Source organism: Sardina pilchardus, chromosome 19 (genome assembly GCF_963854185.1).
Source record: "Sardina pilchardus chromosome 19, fSarPil1.1, whole genome shotgun sequence".
Classification (NCBI taxonomy): domain Eukaryota; kingdom Metazoa; phylum Chordata; class Actinopteri; order Clupeiformes; family Clupeidae; genus Sardina; species Sardina pilchardus.
The window spans coordinates 1,450,890-1,470,958 of record NC_085012.1 but is presented as its reverse complement, the minus strand read 5'-3'; the positions used below and the strand labels follow the sequence as shown (position 1 = coordinate 1,470,958).

The window sequence follows — 20,069 nt, the reverse complement described above, 5'->3', positions numbered from 1 at the left end:
TCTCCTGTCTTAAGCCTACCATATTATTTTCTACAAATTTGAACACTGGGGCAGTACCCTGTTTAGTTGTCCAATATCACAAAGGAATTATAGTCCTTCCCACCATTGAAGACTTATTCATCGAAACAAACCCATATTTTTTTTAAAGCAATGCAAAACAAAAAAACTGTTTTTGTTCTCTTATGGTCATGAATGGATAGCACTCACATTTTTAAAACTTTACATATATATAGTCCATGAGTAAGAGGACATGTTGAAAAAAAATTGAGATGGTAAGTTTTCGTAGTTCGAGGCTATGGGCCTTCAAAGATGGCCAAAATGGTGTTTTTTCCTAAAAATGCCAATTTCATTGCCTTTTTTCAAGGACAAGATGAAATGCAAATCCAACAGTTCTTTTCTCCTGCAATAGTATGCCACTTTGTAGACCATGTGAATGTGGTAGATCCGACCTGTCCATTTTAATATCCCCTCAGTACATGTCTGAAGTTAGAAAAAATGAAAAAATGTCTTGGCTGAAGGAGGTGTTGGTTCGATTTTTATGAACCTCTTAGAAGGACAATATGGGGTTTAAACCCATTTTTTTCTGTTTGAGGGATCGGAATGCCATCCTATAAACAGGATAAAAATGTTATATCCCATTTTTACTCTTTATTGACCCCTTAGAATATGTCCAAAAGTTGTCAAAAATGAAAAAGGCGACTAAATTGAGGGGCTTAAAATGGCCAAGTGGATCAAGTCACACAAGGCTAAACATGTAATATAAGACAGATGAGATACTGAGGGAGAACACTGTGAAATGTATAACCCCTGTTACGATGGCCTTTGAACCCACTGTGTTAACTGAGGTTAAGGGCTAAAAATCACCAACCACCGATCCCGTGGTCTCCAACTTTTTCATATCTCTTGATAGAAAATTTGAGACTTGAAACTCATACATGTTGTTCATCTCTTCAAAGCGGCTTTTTGAGACCATCCATGACTTCCTGTGATAACCGGAAGTTGGTTTAAAACAGGAAGTACACTTTAAAAAGGCTGTATCTCTGGGGGGGGAAAAACAAAAAAGCTGTTGAGGCCTACTTTTTGGTCAAGTTAAACCCTAAGGGCAATTTCTTTATGTCATACAAAGTGGGTACCACTCAACTCCAAATGGTCTGAAACATACTCCTACACAATCCCTCAAACCATGATTTTGGCCTCAACAGCTTTTTTTTTTCCCCCAGAGATACAGCCTTTTTAAAGTTTACTTCCTGTTTTAAACCAACTTCCAGTTATCACAGGAAGTCATGGATGGTCTAAAAAAAAACACTTTGAAGAGATGAACAACATATATGAGTTTTAAGTCTCTATAAATGTTCTATCAAGAGATATGAAAAAGTTGGAGACCACCGGATCGGTGGTTGGTGGTTTTTAGCCCTTAACCTCAGTTAGGGACACAGTGGGTTCAAAGGCCATCGTAACAGGGGTTATACATTTCACAGTGTTCTCCCTCAGTATCTCATCTGTTTTATATTACATTTTTAGCCTTGTGTGACTTGATCCACTTGGCCCCTCAATTTAGTCACCTTTTTCATTTTTGACAACTTTTGGACATATTCTAAGGGATCAATAAAGAGTAAAAATGGGATATAACATTTGTATCCTGTTTACAGGATGGCAATCTGATCCCTCAAACATAAAAAATGGGGTTAAACCCCATAATCAAACCAACACCTCCTTCAGCCAAGACATTTTTTCATTTTTTCTAACTTCAGACATGTACTGAGGGGATATTAAAATGGAGCGGTCGGATCTACCACATCCACATGGTCTACAAAGTGGCATACTATTGCAAGAAAAAAGAAATGTTGGATTTGCATTTCATCTTGTCCTTGAAAAAAGGCAATGAAATTGGCATTTTTAGGAAAAAACACCATTTTGGCCATCTTTGAAGGCCCATAGCCTCGAAATACGAAAACTTACCATCTCAATTTTTTTTCAACATGTTCTCTTACTCATGGACTATATATATGTCAAGTTTTAAAAATGTGAGTGCTATCCATTCATGACCATAAGAGAACAAAAACAGGTTTTTTGTTTTGCATTGCTTTAAAAAAAATATGGGTTTGTTTCGATGAATAAGTCTTCAATGGTGGGAAGGACTATAATTCCTTTGTGATATTGGACAACTAAACAGGGTACTGCCCCAGTGTTCAAATTTGTAGAAAATGATATGGTAGGCTTAAGACAGGAGAGGGGTTTAAAAAAAAGTGGTGCTCATTAAATACAGGCATTTTCAGCCTTTTTTTAGGACACGTCTATCCACATTTGAAGAGCCATATCTCAGAAACTAAACAAGATACCAAGCTAAAATTGTGGTTTTCCTCTAATGAGACATGGAGGAACATTTTGACCAAAAATCAGGAAAAACTGAGGACCATGGTGTCGGACCTGTTCCAACTGATATGGAATTGCCCATACGGCGGCCATCTTGAATTTTTGGACAAAATTTAACATGCCCCAAGTCTTAATCTGTTTCAATAAGGGTTCTGACCAGGAATCCATTGAGAAAACTTTGACAGAAAACTAGGCCCAAAAAGTTGAGCAAATGACCTGTCTAATATATATATATGTATATATACTGTATATATATATATATATATATATAGATAGATAGATAGATAGATAGTTGAGATCAGTTTAATGTTCAGGAACCTAACTGATGAAGGGAAGAAGCTGTTTTTTTTTTAATGTGTGGTTTCAGTTGTATGGACCTGTAGGCCTATTGTGTTCCAGAAGGGAGAAGCTGGAACAGATTATGGTTTGGATGAGAGGAATCTTAGATTATTCTGGAAGCGTGGTTTAAGGTGCACTCAAAGCACAGAGCAGGGCCAGCAGGAGGTGACGGCCAATTATGTCAGACTCAGAGGCTTTGGTGACAACTCTCATCATTTCCTTTTGATGTGACTGTCTGAACCCCATACCAGACAGTGATGAATGGGGTGATCCTCTCTATGATGGCTTTGTAGAAATGCACCAACATACTCACATGAGACTTCTTCAGTTCAGTTGCCTAAGGAAGCACAGCTGTTGTTGAGCTCTCTTGATTCTGTGAGAGGTGAAGTAATTCAGATGTATTTAAACAAAGCTAGACCAAAACAGTCTGCATCCCACATGTGTAATCATGCAGGTTAGATTGCGGTATTGTCAAATTAAGCACTCTGTGCCCTGTGCTCGAGCAGTGGTATGACAAATAAATGATCTCATTATCATTAATGATTGCATACATTATAGCTTTTTGTGAGCATGTTAAAGATGCTAACTTTAAGCATAATTCTATAACGGCCAATGGCATCCACATCCAAGTAGGCCCCATGCAGGTCCTGTGCCTTATGCCAGGCATGAAAACACTTGCATACTACACTAAGGTGAGCAAGTGAACTGCAGAACTGCTTAAATTAGAACCATATGAATATATTGATGTAAGGGGTTTTCATCCAGAGGTGGCCCACTGGTGGTCTGTAAAGGCATCACTGTCGGAATCAGTATTATTCGTATTTCGGTCCTCCAGTTGCTTCTGTGGACCCTAGGTGTGGTCGCAACCTCTTGGCTCAGCTATTCATGGTGATGCAGCCCTAAATGCAGTACCAATTGGTAGCACACGGTGGCAGCATATGACAACAGGCAAAACTGAACTAATCAACTGTGTAACCAACTGTGGTTGTCTACAGACACATTTCTGCTTTGCATCTAAAGTGATGAAGACACACACACGCACGCACGCACGCACGCACGCACGCACGCACGCACGCACGCACGCACGCACGCACGCACGCACGCACGCACACACACACACACACACACACACACACACACACACACACACAAACAAAAGAATTTGACTGAAGTTTGATGAACAAGTAAATAAATATAGCAGACAGAGTAAATCATGGCAAGGCTCTTTAATGTTGTAACTTTATACCATATCACAAAACATACTGCAAATAAGGCTTGACAGATGACATGTTATCAAAAAGGAATTGTAAGTGGAATGATACAGACACAACCCTTGCATCTCACCTCAGGAGACAGTGATTCCTTTTGATCTATTAGACCTCACATCTGAGCCCAGAGTGGCTCACAAACAATGTCATATAATGTCAGTGACAGGTTCATTTTAAGTACATTTTAAGCCCATCTCATAAAAAGAAGCACATACGCATATTAAATTCCCTTGTTTCGTAAATCAGGTCCCTCACATCATGGAAGGGTAAACTCAAACATAGCCAGTCAATAACGGAATTGCACTAAATATAAAAAAGTGTTCAACTGTTATTTCCCAACTTGTCATAATAGCAAATATTTAAAAAATACATCCCCAATAATAAATACAGATATGATATTCCACAGTTGTTTACATTACCATTATATACAATTCACATACAACGGGCCATGCTGCTGCTTCAACTCAAAGAGAGCAATGTGCCACATTTCATCATAAAAATGTATGAGTAAAATGTAAAAAGAATAGAAGCTTTATATTCTGTATATTCAATAAAACCTTTATGTGAAGTTTATCACTATGTAGCACTGAAGATCGTATTGGGACGGCAGACTCTCACGTCACCTGGCCATTACTCATATGCTCTGGGGGTATGGAATGACAACTATTATAAACAAACAGACAGACAAACAAACATAACAAATAAATGTTTTCCGTTCTAGAAGTGCAGGTGAAAAGGGAACACTGTCTCCGACTCTCTGGGCTTGTTCTCAGTCACATGAAGGCCCAGAAAGTGCTCTTTTTAAAGAGTTTGATTTCTAAAATATAATACTAGTAGCAATCAATAGAAAACCGGGCAATTAAAAAAAAGGAAAATGTTACAACAGCACAGTTCTCAAAGCGTTATGTTTCTCCACCAAAACACACACGTAATACGGCATCCATCAGTACTAACTGGGGAAAAAAAGCTTCGCCGACATCCAACACACTCCTGAATCACAAACAGATGGAACACAGACAATGGCTAGGTCATCTATAAAATATCTTCATAAAAATATATATATTATATTTATTGTGAAACAAAACGCATGGTTTACCTACAGTATCACTGTACAAAACAATATCATTGTAGCTGTATACAGTATGCTTATGTTTTGTGATTGTGAGGGCATGTTGTAGAGGGATGGCAAGGATATCACAAAGTTTATTGTGGAATGTCCGATAAAACCGAATGGCTAGTTGTGACATGCAAATACATTTGCTACATTCCCCCCAAAATCTTCAGCTCCACAGCAAAATTCCTTCATGACAATGAATGGTAAATCATACTGATACTTTTAGCACTTTAACATAGCCTATGAACGATCCACTGATCTAAGCAAATGAGATTGCTTACAGCAAAAATCAATGTAACAGCTAGTTCCACATTGGCAAGTTGACTATATTTCACATGGTGCACCTCTATCAAGGTCTTTTGAGAATCACTTCAAGTTTGTGTGCAGCTATTTTTGTGGATTATTATTCATTAATTTTGGGGATGATTTGTAGAGAATATTGTGAGAATAAATATGATTGAGTCAGAAGACAACCATCAGTGTCCATCAGGAAGAGTACAAAAGAAAACGCATACAAATACTAAAGCGAGGCACATGTCAACCCCAGTCGAGCCTTTTATACACAGGACTAAACACACAAGACCTCACCACACACGTCATCACTGTGCAAAAGAGACGCATTCTTATTCTGGGCTCTCACCCACTCTGCCTTTCAGACAGAAGCCACGAGGCCAGTGAGGTTTGTTACTTTTGCACAATCCATTCCACCATTTCGAAGTCTCACCCGATGCTTCACCTTAAAACTCAATCCATGCTGATGCTTTTCTTTAGCCAACGTCTTCTCAGAAATGCCTCTGACATCAACAACAACAAAACTAAAAAAGTCATGATTAAAACACAATTGTTCATAATTCAAATAAATGCAATAAAATTGTAACACATTCTTACTTTGCTTCAGACAATCGTGACTTTTTCAAGTCTTTTTTTTTTTTTTTTTGCTGCCAGTCTGATGCTCCTGGTGACACTTTGCACATTGCAGGCACAGAAGTGGCTTTCTAATGTGTAAACACCTCCAGGAGGATGGCGTGCTTGTCCAGACAGCAGGCTGTTAATCGTGTGAAGACGTCCAGGAGAGTGGAGTGCTCACTCGTCTAGACAGCAGGCTCTTGAGCAGGCTCCTGTTGACGTGTGGTGCTCTTGTTTACGTGTGGCGTTTCGTTTGCAACCACTTGGGGAAGGAGAACACAAAACTTACTGGGTTTCTTTCACAGAACACATGGATTTGCCATAATACACACAAAAAAACCCTGTGACAATGAGATCACAGAAATGAGAAAACAAAAATGACATTTGCTATGATCAGATGAAATCACCGTGTTATAATGCCAGAAATGATAATGTGACGATGTGATTAACACAAACAAACTCCTAAAACCTCAAACCTGAACTAAGATCTAGTTGGAGCCATGTCCATGAGTGTACTGGGCCTCGTGAAGCACAACTGACTAAAAAAACCCCAAAACAACCCAAAATGTCCTTATACTGCTTTAGACTCATGAAATTCTCCCTTTGCTCTGACTTCTGTATAGTGTAATGCTGCTTAACTACAAGGCTAAGTGGCTAAATCCGCAAGGCACAATGGATTAAGCCATTTAACACACTATTACTCCATAAAACTCTGATGTTTTGGACAATTTCAGAGTCTCCTTAAGCTGCATTCAGTGCCAAACATATACAGTACATGTTCATGATCAATTCTGAATGTATTAAGTTCAGGGTTTTTCAAAACTCATACGAGCTTCACAATCTAAGGTTGGACAGAAGGGAAGTACGTAAGACTGGGGTGTTTGGCAACGCAAGTGTAGGTGGCATGGTGGGGACGTGTGTAACATCTGACCTGCTCTAAGCAGCAGCATGGTGGGGACATGTGTAACATCTGACCTGCTCTGGGCAGCAGACGAGACGCAGACGAGACGTCACGTCACTCTACGGTCTCTGAGATGTTCTCTGCATGCCGGTGTTTTGTTCCTCTCAGCACAGATTGAAATGATGGTGGAAATACAATTCAATGTCAGTTCGCAAAAGGAAACATCCACTCGGTACCTAATATAATATAAACCAAAATAAGACTGTTGCACTGGCAATTTGGCGTTATCTTTCCAGGACTTGAGTTTTCAAAAATAAAAACAAATCATTGGATGCTTACAGGAGACATGTAAAAGTGGATGGGTGATGAAAACGAACCAAAACAAATAAACAAAAGCACGCGTATGGGTCTCGCTCACGGCAAGACGGGATTTGGCCGATCAGTGTACAGAACAAAAGTGGCATGATTGATCCAGAGAGTAAATATTCAAAGATGCCCCCAACTCCCAAACACAATAGAAATCGGAGACAAGCCAGTCACTATGTACAGAATCTCTGAGCAGGTGAGCGTGAGACCCCCCCCCCCCTCCCCTCCCTCCCCCGTGGTCTCGTGTGGACACTCAGAGCGATGCGGGACCAGTGGCGCTGTGCGGTGCTATGCGCAGGCAGGCCTGTAGGAGGCGCTCTCTCAGATGAACCACTCCTTCTTGCTCTCCTCGATGGTCTCTGTAAACGGAGGCTCGGTTCCGATGATGGCGGCGTCCGCAGACTCGGACGACTCCGCCCCCTTCGCCTCATTGGTGTGGTAGGTCCCCTTGTGGCGGAACATGTAGCGAATCAGGAACACCAGCGTGCAGAGGACGGTGAATATCACCACGGCGATGATACCTGCACAAGGTGTATGGGGTATAAATCATCACATGTTTGCAGCTGTTCCCAAACACAATTCACAACACAAATGCTACAATACTGTATAATACAGTATAAGATAAAACATCATAGATTTAATATATGAAATTAATTAGTAGCAGATTTTAAAGATTTTTTTAAAATTCTTTTTTTTATAGTTCTTCCTTTGTTACTAACCTCTGATTTGCACTTACAGTATCCTGCCCCTCCCTACTACCCCCCCCCCCCCCCCCATATGCACAATAGGCGAAGGAACTGACAATTTCACTGCATTCTTTACATTAGTAATCATATGCATGTGACAAATACAAATCCTTGTATCCTCCTTGTATCCTTGTATCCTTGTATTATTGCTGAGTTTCTGTTTTATTTTTAATAGTTCATTGTTTGCTTACTAACCTCCGATTATTGCGGAGTTTCTGTTGACTGCATCTGGGATGACTCTCTCCTCGTTAAACGGGAAGCCAGGACCTGTTGAGAAATGTTGCAAATGACATGAAGGGCTTGAACAGTTTTATCATCACAGACACATGTGTCTTTAAACAGATGAGGAATGAGAGCCTCCCTATCATGGTGAAGGGGCTGAAGGTACCTTATTCATATTCTGACAGGGTTGTGGGCTATAATAACTGTTAGAGATCAGACAGGGTCGCACCTCTTACTCTGTCACTTCAATACGGGGCCTCAAGCTACGTGTGTGTGTGTGTGTGTGTGTGTGTGTGTGTGTGTGTCTAGTGCTTCCTACTCTGTCACCTTAATATGCATGGAGCTTCAAGCTACGGCAGTACATTTTTTTATGCACGCAGGCACACACGCACGCACGCACACACGCACGCACACACACACACGCACGCACACACACACACACCAGCTGGCTGCCAGTAATCTGATGTGATGCAGTGATCCGTCACTAACAGTCACTAACAGTGCAGTGGCATAAGCTGCAGTTCATGGAAAGAGGGGAAAACGCTGAGATCTTCTTTTCTTGTTTTATCTCTTTGACAGCTCATTTGTCCCCCAGTATGAGTGTGACGTGACACACAAACACACACACACACACACACACACACACACACACACACACACGTGCGTGCGTGCGCATGCTGACTGGTTCTGGAGCCGCACAAAGAGCATGACAAAGCATAAATTACAACAGTTAGTAAATGTATTATATTTTGAGCAAGAAGCTAATTCTGAGCCAATGACTGTAGATCATCTATTGATAATGCTCCTCAGTTCCAACTCTAATGCTAAAAGGCTGCACAGTGAGGGAGCTGCCCTGCTCAACAGTCAGGTCTGGTTCCCACTGCAGACGCAGTTTCAGCAGGAATTAGTGGCTTGTGTTATTGCCCACAAGGGAAATATTAGTTTGGTAATGAGCAGTCTCTGCATTTCTGAATCTTCGTTTAAAAAAAAAAAATACAATTATGACATAAGTATAGCAAATTTATATTCTAGAATTCTAAATCTACTTATAACATCTGAATAACATTGAATTTTTAAGTACCTCTACTTCTGTATGTCATAGCCTGTAAATAATTCTGATCTCCCAAGCCGAGGGCTTGTTGAGGTCACACCTACAGTGCTGTATTCTCAGCAGCATTCTATCTACAGTATAATAGATACTTTTGTGAAGCCCTTCGCTCGTGATGCTCTTACCTCCGTCCACGTGCCAGGGGTCGGTTGCGGCGGACATCGGCGGGATGGTGAGCGGAGACGCGCCGCAGTTGGACTCGACGAGCTTGCCCGAGTGGGAGACGGCGGACGCAGGAGTGCGAGACCTCAGCGCTGCCTTCAGCGGAGCCACGCCGTTGAACTGCACTCGCGACAGACAGCCCACGAAGCCTGGAGTGTTGTACTTCTGGATCAGGACCGGGTCGATATCACCAGTCTCTACAGAGGGAGAGAGAGAGAGAGGGATAGAGCGGGAGAGGAGAGAGAGGGAAAGAGAGAGAGAGGGAGGGATAAAGAGGGAGAGAGAAAGAGAGGGAGGGAGAGAAGAGAGAGGGAGAGAGAGAGAGGGAGGGATAAAGAGGGAGAGAGAAAGACAATGGAGAGGATTAAGAGTCAGCAAATCAACACATCAAAATCTTCTTAGCGTAAGTCTCAGACGACCAAAAGTTGCATGCGTGAAAATAAGCCCACGGTGATGAATCTGATAAAATATTATGATTCTGTTCACTGAAAGTGGAACAAAATCTAATGTGAATTCTGACCCAATTGTTCATCATTATATAAACAGCACAAATACAAAATGGGAAAGTTCTGAAATAGAGCAAACCTAAAAATACATATGTACGTAGCGATGAACAATGGGACAGGAATATACTACAGTACCTCCTACGAATGGACACCTGCCATCCATAGAATCAAATCAAATCCTCTTCATCAGCATTTTATCACACCTTCCTTTTACTACACCTGCCTTTTATCACACATACCTTTTTATCCCTCTCCCCTCTTCTCTCCTTACATGCCCCCCCGCCAAACACACAGACACACTACACACGCACACACACACATCACACACTGTAAACTCTCCTGACATCAGAGCGCAGCTTCAAAGGGATGTTGGAGCTGAAACACAAGTCAGTCCCAGCAGACGGCAACACAAAAGGCTGCGCTGCTGAGACAGTGCGGTGTGGTGCGGTGCGGTGTGGTGCGGTGCGGTGCGGTGCGGTGTGGTGCGGTGCGGTGCGGTGTGGTGCGGTGCGGTGCGGTGCGGTGCGGTGTGGTGCGGTGTGGTGCGGTGCGGTGTGGTGCGGTGTGCTGCAGGGGAGTCGGCCCGATGCGGCAGCATCAAACGCGCTCCTCAGCGCTCTCGCTCCAGCGCTCCACGCACAGGCGGAGCAGACGGAGGAGGCGGAGGAGACGGAGGAGAAGATGCCCTCTTGGACGCCGCGGGGCAACACCCAACACTTCACTCTCAAAAACAAACAGCTTTGTGTACAGAGAATGCAACAACAACAAACCGCATTGCACAAAACTACAAAAAAAGAAAACAAAGAAAGAAAGAACGGTCTCCAGGGATCCAAGCTGAATAAAACGCATGAAAAAAGAATAAAAATCCGGTTGGCCCACTGGCATTTTTAGAGAGCTCAACGACTAAAGAATAATTCATGTAGCAGGTGATGGATGGAACTGTACTCAACAGCGGAACAGAGCCCATCAGAAAGAGGAGGAAGACAGAACACTGCAGACATTAATCCCACCATAACCCCCCCAGCACCGCAGCGTCCATATTGGTTTACTGAATGTTATTCCAACTTACTGGAGCATTACTGGAACCAATAACACGTGTCACAGACACAGATAGTGGCCTATTTTTATTCCCAACCACTTATCCCCAGACGGAGAGGACATTGCTGCTATTATTGCTTATTGAAACTGAGCCGCTGTCCTTGATATTGCCCGCTTGTCTTACATGTTGGACTCCAGGGGACGAGTTCCATGTGACGGCCACTGAGCAGGGGACGGCCCTCAGCCCTGTCCTGCTGCCCCACTCTGGGATTACGACTGACAGACACAGCCCTGTCCTGCAGCCCCACTCTGTGATTACGACTGACAGACACAGCCCTGTCCTGCAGCCCCACTCTGTGATTACGACTGACAGACTCAAGTGATTACGACTGACAGACACAGCCCTGTCCTGCAGCCCCACTCTGTGATTACGACTGACAGACTCAAGTGATTACGACTGACAGACACAGCCCTGTCCTGCAGCCCCACTCTGTGATTACGACTGACAGACTCAAGTGATTACGACTGACAGACACAGCCCTGTCCTGCAGCCCCACTCTGTGATTACGACTGACAGACACTGACGGGCTACCAGACTACCCGCCGTGGGCCTCACAGCAAACGCATTTCCAGCCTCCCAGATTCGATTGGTAGAGAAATGTGCGTCAAGGCCACAGTGTATCTCTCTGTGGAACTCTTCCCTTCTCTCACCCCCCCCCACTCTCTCTGTCCAGCTCCCTCTCCTATTCCCTCTGCCAATCAGGTATCTCAGAAGTACCAGGGGCAACAGGGGCAGTCTGGGAGATGGCTGTTGAGCTGAAGTGCCGTGAGTGGCTCCTTTCTTCCTCTCTCAAAGTGAGACACAAAATGGCAGTTGTTCTCCTTTCCTTCCCCCACTCAGGATGTCTGCGTCTGATGGCTGCTCTCGTCCGTTTGCCTTGTTGTGGTCTGACGGGACCTCTCTCTGTCCTCGGCCTTTCAGTGTCATCGCTCAAATTCATCTGCGTCGTGGGAGAGTCACAGACCACCCGCGCAGCGCCAAACAATTTCCTCGTCTGTTGTTCAGAACGCTTGTTCCTCTCACGACTCCATCTGGACGCGGTGCGGTGTGGTGGGCAGGGGCTCTGAAGACAAATGACCTCTGTCTAACGAGCACCAGGCGTCCAGGTCCATTAATACATAAATCACATGAGCAATTCAGATGAGAAATGAATAGCAGGACCTCTGTGTCTGGTTCTCCTCAACAAACACCCCATTTGAACACACAGCCCTTTAAAGCTGCACAGTGGGGAATATTCAGAGGGGAGTGTCCGTAAACACACAGCACATGTATGAGCAGTGGGAGTGTGTCCATATGTATGACCAGTGGGAGTGTGTCCATATGTATGAGAATAGAATAGAATAGAATATATACTTTTTTGATCCCGTGAGGGAAATTTGTTTCTCTGCATTTAACCCTATTTAACCGAATTAGTGAACACACACAGCACACAGTGAACACACAGTGAGGTGAATCACACATAAACCCGGAGCAGCGAGCTGCCTGCCCAACCAGCGGCGCTCGGGGAGCAGTGAGGGGTTAAGGGCCTTGCTCAAGGGCACTTCAGCCGTGGACTGGTCGGGGATCAAACCGGCAACCCTCCGGTCACAAGCCCGAAACCCTAACCAGTACACCACGGCTGCCCCAGTGAGCCAGTGGGAGTGTCCATATGTATGACCAGTGGGAGTGCTGCTGGGACACACAGGCCCAGCAGTAGAGTAGGTAATGGTGACTCAGAGCTGAACTCAGTGCTCCTCTGTAGTCCACAGAGAGGAGAGAAAACACACACAAATCTCACACAACACAGTTCTATTCTGTAGCTCTGCTACCACCACCAACCAACCACTCGGACACGGGATCTACTTACAGTAGTCCTCCTAACTACCTATAGATCTATATAGTCCTCCTAACTACCTATAGATCTATATAGTCCTCCTAACTACCTCCTCTATAGATCTATTCAGTCCTCCTAACTACCTCCTCTATAGATCTATATAGTCCTCCTAACTACCTACTCTATAGATCTATATAGTCCTCCTAACTACCTCCTCTATAGATCTATTCAGTCCTCCTAACTACCTACTCTATAGATCTATATAGTCCTCCTAACTACCTCCTCTATAGATCTATATAGTCCTCCTAACTACCTCCTCTATAGATCTATATAGTCCTCCTAACTACCTCCTCTATAGATCTATTCAGTCCTCATAACTACCTCCTCTATACAAATACATAGCTGTCATAACTACCTACTCTATACGAATATATAGCTGTCATAACTACCTACTTTATAGATCTATATAGGTCTCATAACTACCTACTCTATACAAATATATAGCTGTCATAACTACCTACTTTATAGATCTATATAGGTCTCATAACTACCTACTCTATACAAATATATAGCTGTCATAACTACCTACTCTATAGATCTATATAGTCCTCCTAACTACCTACTCTATAGATCTATATAGTCCTCCTAATTACCTACTCTATAGATCTATATAGTCCTCCTAACTACCTACTCTATAGATCTATATAGTCCTCCTAACTACCTCCTCTATAGATCTATTCAGTCCTCATAACTACCTCCTCTATAGATCTATTCAGTCCTCCTAACTACCTCCTCTATAGATCTATATAGTCCTCCTAACTACCTCCTCTATAGATCTATATAGTCCTCCTAACTACCTCCTCTATAGATCTATATAGTCCTCCTAACTACCTCCTCTATAGATCTATATAGTCCTCCTAACTACCTCCTCTATAGATCTATATAGTCCTCCTAACTACCTCCTCTATAGATCTATTCAGTCCTCATAACTACCTCCTCTATACAAATACATAGCTGTCATAACTACCTACTCTATACGAATATATAGCTGTCATAACTACCTACTCTATACAAATATATAGCTGTCATAACTACCTACTTTATAGATCTATATAGGTCTCATAACTACCTACTCTATACAAATATATAGCTGTCATAACTACCTACTTTATAGATCTATATAGGTCTCATAACTACCTACTCTATACAAATATATAGCTGTCATAACTACCTACTTTATAGATCTATATAGGTCTCATAACTACCTACTCTATACAAATATATAGCTGTCATAACTACCTACTCTATACAAATATATAGCTGTCATAACTACCTACTTTATAGATCTATATAGGTCTCATAACTACTTAGATACTACAGTATATACCCTACAGGTATCTCAGCATATCTCAGGTGTATAAGAGGGCTGGATCAGGGCAGTCTGCGCAGTATGTGCGCTCTCAACCAAGTCACTAGTAATCTCCTGAGTCCAGCACACGGCCTAATGAGTGAGCGCCCCCTAGGGGAGCGAGTCGGAACACAGATGACGGGTCACAGCGGGGTGACCGGGTTGTGAAGCGGACATATCCCGCAGGACGGAAGCCAAAATAGGCCGCGCGCGAGAGCTGACTCCATCTCCCCTCTGCTGTCTCAGAGCATCTCAAGTAGCCTCTCACATCCTGCCCGTGTCCACTCTCCCTCTCCCCTGCCTGTGTCCACTCTGCCTCTCCCCAGCGCTGCAGGAGCAAGAGGAGGGAAACAGATGTATTTTTAAAGGGGCGTTTGGCCTATTTTCTTCTGTTGGCGAGCAGATCAAACGAACAGGCAGCCTACTTCTCCAGCTCCGCCGAGCTACAAAGACAATCGCCACCAAGGGCTAATTATTCCATTTAGATATCAATCGCGTGATAAATATTAATGTCCTTGTGTGTTCACAAAGAGGACTGTAATTAATATGCGTGGTGCAAATGCACACGGCTCGCAGACACTATCTGGCACAGGAGGAAACACAGAGAGAGAACCAGGGAGGAGGCAGACATGGACAGAGAGTGTGCATCTAAATAAACATGTAGATTCAACTTATGCCTAATGTACGCAGGGCCTGCTGTTATTCAGGTTCCCTCTGCATCAAGGCAATCTCAACACACACACACACACACACACAGTGTTTGACCACCACCCCACCCCACCCCACCCCACCCCACCCCACCCTTTTCCATTAGGCTGCTATGATTAAAATCACTGTGCATTAACGCCAGCCCCACGCACTGCTCCGGGGATGCTGCGCGCATTCAGGACCTCGCCCATAAATTACTGCCTTTCCCCCCGATGGAGCCTCGATATGCCAGACAGATGCTCACGAGTCTGCGAGGGACAATTACCCGCGAGTGCGGCGACATGCGCTACATACAAAACACTCTGGGCACGGCAAGCAGTGTGGAGGAGAGGAGAGGAGAGGAGAGGAGGGGAGAGGAGGAGAGGAGAGGAGAGGAGAGGAGAGGAGAGGAGAGGAGAGGAGAGAGGAGAGGAGAGGAGAGGAGAGGAGAGGAGAGGAGAAGAGAGGAGAGGAGTGGAGAGGAGAGGAGAGGAGAGGAGAGGAGAGGAGAGTAGAGAGGAGAGGAGAGGAGAGGAGAGGAGACGAGAGGAGAGGAGAGTAGAGAGGAGGAGAGGAGAGGAGAGGAGAGGAGAGGAGAGGAGACGAGAGGAGAGGAGAGTAGAGAGGAGGAGAGGAGAGGAGAGGAGAGGAGAGGAGAGGAGAGGAGAGGAGAGGAGAGGAGAGGAGAGGAGAGCAGAGGAGGGGAGGAGAGGAGAGGAGAGGAGAGGAGAGGAGGAGAGGAGAGGAGAGGAGAGGAGAGGAGAAGAGAGGAGAGGAGAGGAGAGGAGAGGAGAGGAGAGCCTGTTCCCCTCCACATGGGTGCAGACCAGGCAGGGCTCCACAGGAAGTTATGGTCAGGGAGGGGACGTGACAGACGCCCGTTCTGCCAGAGCAGCACAAAGACTGCTGGCTCAGTGTGCTGGCTGTGGCAGTGTGGCACGAGCAGCAATCACAGCTCTGTGTGTCCACGTCCAGCTCTGGTGAGGGCAGACGGCCACAGGGCTCTCTGAGTGGACGCCTGGCGCTCTGGAGCTCCCAGCGTGATCTGCGGATGAACTCGTGACGATTGCATTTAAAGCCGTCTCAGGCTTGCTCATCGTTCCAGGAGCCTGAGGTGCTTTCAGTAGCCCTGGGGCATTAGGACACGGGGGTAATTAGATTGGAGGCAGAAACAGGCAGCAGGGGGCTTTAAATGTGATCTGACCTGTGAACACTGCTCCATATGGGGGGAGGTGGGGGGCAGTAACCCTTGTAAGAGACGCACCCAGAATGCAACAGCTCAAGCGAGGAGATGAGAAACATCACACAGGGATCCTCACTCACCATTACAACGCTAGCAGCTCCTTTCCCCCTCATACATGGCCGCTAGCGCCTGCTACACGCTAGCACATAGCACACAGTTAAACCACCAAGGAAACCAGGTGGCAAAAACAGCAACCAAATCCACTTCCACTTGCTCTATCACGCCACATGTGGCCCAAAGGACAACTGGATGAATAATTCAAGCTCAATAATGTAAACACGCGTGTGCGTTGGGGGACACCCATTATTGGAAAGAGGAGGAGGTGGGGAGGGGGGGTGGGGGTGAGGGATGTGCTTTACTGCTGGGGTGAGAAAAGCAGGGAATGGGTGCGATCAAACGGGTTCCCATGGCAACAAATGGATGCTGCTCCAGAAGAGAAGGAGAGGAGGAGAGGCAAGAGGCACTAGACTGGAGGGGAGGTGCTGATGAGGAATTGAAATGACCCTTTTCCAGACTGGAGGGGAGGTGGTGATGAGGAATTGAAATGACCCTTTTCCAGACTGGAGGGGAGGTGGTGATGAGTGTGTGTGCATGTGTGTGTGTGTGTGAGCCTTTTCTAGACTGGAGGGGAGGTGGTGATGAGATATTAAGATCACCCCTCTCAGCGATGTGGGTGGGACAATGCAGCACTGTCCTACATCTGCACTCCTAAGATTTCACAAAGATTCAGTTGGGCCTCTGCGGGAATATTTTAATATTTTGCCTCATTTGTGGTGTGAGAGTGTGTGTGTATTTGTGTGTGTGTGTGTGTGTGTGTGTGTGTACATTTATGTGTCTGAGAGGCAGAGACAGCTAGAAAGATGAATACAGTATGCTAATGTCTACATATGTGCGAGAGAGAAATGTATTTGTATGTATTGTATATTGTGTAAGAACAATGTGTGTTTGTTCTTGTGTGTAATCAAATAAGTGTATGTGCAAAGAATGGATTTGCTTGCTTGTGTACAAGCATGTGCTTGTCTGTGCATATGGCCAGGTTCATGCATGTATATATATATATATGTGTGTGTGTGTGTGTGTGTGTGTGTGTGTGTGTGTGTGTGTGTGTGAGAACAGGGGGGAAGGGCTGATGTGCTGATACGGTGGCAGCTGAGAAAGCCCTGCTAAAGAAGCGCATGCAGTACGGTGAGACAGCCCCAGTGCCTGACAACAGCACCAGGTGGAGAGAGAGAGAGAGGGAGAGAGAGAGAGAGAGAGGGAGAGAGAGAGAGAGAGGGAGAGAGAGAGAGAGAAAAGGAGAAAGAGGGAGAGAGAGAGAGACCGAGAGAGAGAGGAAGAGTAGTAGTGACAGATGAAAAGGGCTGGAAAGAGGTGGTGACGGAGAGAGAAGACGTCTCTGTCTCTTCACAACACTGCTACCTCTCCCTCTGTGCTGTAGCGCTGCAGATGGACTCCACACACACACACACACACACACACACACACACACACACACACACACACACACACACACACACACACACACACACACACACACACACACACACACACACACACACACACACACACACACACACACACACACACACGCTCTCACTCTCACATGTGCACAGCACCCAGCCAAAGCATTGCGGAGTAGCTGCTTCTCTGCTTCCCTCTATAAACACTCCAGTGTGCAACAGCTCAGCAGCTCAACAGCAGAACAGCAGAACAGCAGAACAGCCTCCCTGCAGCACATTAGTGACTTTAATGGCGACCCTGCCGACAGCCAAGCTAACTAAAGACAACACATCACACACACACACACACACACACACACACACACACACACACACCAGAGCTAAACACCTCAACGCCCCCTGTGCCCTCACACACCAGATCAGAGTGTTTGCATACAGAGATGACTTGCAGATGCAGGTGTTGATGATAGAAATTTAAGATGAGATTTAAGTGAAAGTATTCCTTCAACACCACCATAACGACACTTGCAGCAGCACACACTGAAATCCCCAGTCCACGCATGAATATAATCTATTAGAATATATATATATTATAATAACAGTCTTAAATCAGTACATGCCTATCACATAAGGGCATGGTTATTGCTACATCACATAAGGACATTGTTACCTGCTCTGCTGTTTGGCTGTCACTGATGGCCAGTCTCCTGATAGACAACGTGCTTCTGCCTCTCTCTGCACTCCTCAATCCTCTCTGTGTGGATGTGAGCCCAAACGGCGCTATACCCCCCACTCTCTTCTCTCTCTCTCTCTCTTCTCTCTCTTCTCTCTCTCTCTCTCTCTCTCTCTCTCTCTTCTCTCTCTCTCTCCGTCCTGCAGCAGTAGCGGGTGTGTTCTGAATGTAGCCCACTCTGCCGCTGCCGCTGCCCTGCTCCCCTCTTCCTGCTCGGCTCTCGGTAAGACCCGGAGCCTGGAGCCTGGAGCCTGGAGCCTGGAGCCTGGAGCCTGGAGTCTGGAGTGGATCTGGATCAGGAGCCAGTGAGCAGGAGCTGTGTGCTCTACAGGGGGATGATGTCAGCGGCTGCACTGGGCCACGTCTGGCACTCAGTCAGACCACACCAGACCACACCAGACCACACCAGAGCAGAGCAGAGCAAGAGGACCAAGAGCAGAGCAGAGCAGAGCAGAGCAGAGCAGAGCAAGAGGACCAAGAGCAGAGCAGAGGAGAGGAGAGCAGGGCAGGGGGACAGGACCAGGGACCAGGGACCAGGGCAGGGCTATGATACACAGCTGCTGTAATCACCAGCACATAGTGAATGACATCATTGGGCCAGGGACAGATAGAGAGATAGATAAAGAGTGAGCGAGAGAGAGAATGTGTGTGTGTGTGTGTGTGTGTGTGAGAGAGAGAGAGAGAGAGAGAGAGATAGACAGAGAGTGAGCGAGAGAGAATGTGTGTGTGTGTGTGTGTGTGTGTGTGTGTGTGAGAGAGAGAGAGAGAGAGAGAGAGGGAGAGAGACATTGTGTGTGTGTGTGTGTGTGTGTGTGTGGGAGAGAGAGAGAGAGAGTGAGTGTGTGTATGATAGAGAGCAGAGATTGCCCAAATGTATCCACTGATAAGCACCTCATGGTCAGGACACAAAGAGGTCTGCACTGCACTGCAAACAGACGAGGCACGAGGTCTGCATACTAAAAAAGCACACAGTGGCACACATACAAGTTTAAACATTTCCATCTGCCTTCTCCCTTCTCCCTACCCATTTCCTCGTCCATATTAAGACACTCTTCTCCCTTCTCCTACCCATTTCCTTGTCCATATATAGACTTCCCCAGTCTGCACACGCTGACACAGACCTGCCCCACCTGATGCGCTGCAGCGTCTGGGCCACACGGAGCTCGTTGAGATGAGAGACACAAAGCGTCCTGAGCTGTTGCCGCCCAACAAGACCAAACACGTCAGGGCATCACCATGAGGTGCCAACGAGGCTGGCGCGGTGAGATGACAGCTGAGTAGGAGGCCGTTAGAAGATGGATGAGGAGGGCATGTCCTGGCATAGCAGGGAACGCTCTGATGGACCATGTGAACTGTGCACACACCCACAGAGCCAAGCCAGCGCTTACCCATAACACCACTGCATACAACTACAATACCATTTTACCCATAACACCACTGCATACAACTACAATACCATTTTACCCATAACACCATGCCACTGCATACAACTACAATACCATTTTACCCATAACACCACTGCATACAACTACAATACCATTTTACCCATAACACCATGCCACTGCATACAACTACAATACCATTTTACCCATAACACCACTGCATACAACTACAA

General features: G+C 45.4%; 1 protein-coding gene across 2 annotated transcripts in view; it reads right to left on the bottom strand.

The window, feature by feature from the left end:
- Positions 1–7,513: 7,513 nt before the first annotated feature.
- The window catches only part of LOC134066373 (contactin-associated protein-like 2), a 42,453-nt gene continuing 29,897 nt past the window's right edge, over positions 7,514–20,069 (bottom strand). Inside the window, exons 1-4 of one of the 2 annotated variants that reach the window (XM_062521696.1) lie at positions 18,392–18,542; positions 9,469–9,702; positions 8,209–8,280; positions 7,514–7,788 (exon numbers count right to left, since the gene is read on the bottom strand). In XM_062521696.1, the coding sequence (XP_062377680.1) occupies positions 7,589–7,788; positions 8,209–8,280; positions 9,469–9,505 (309 nt within the window). In that variant the 5' untranslated portion in view covers positions 9,506–9,702; positions 18,392–18,542 and the 3' untranslated portion in view covers positions 7,514–7,588. Of the gene's footprint in view, positions 7,789–8,208; positions 8,281–9,468; positions 9,703–18,391; positions 18,543–20,069 lie in introns of those variants that run through there. The other variant, XM_062521697.1, reaches the window with a different exon arrangement.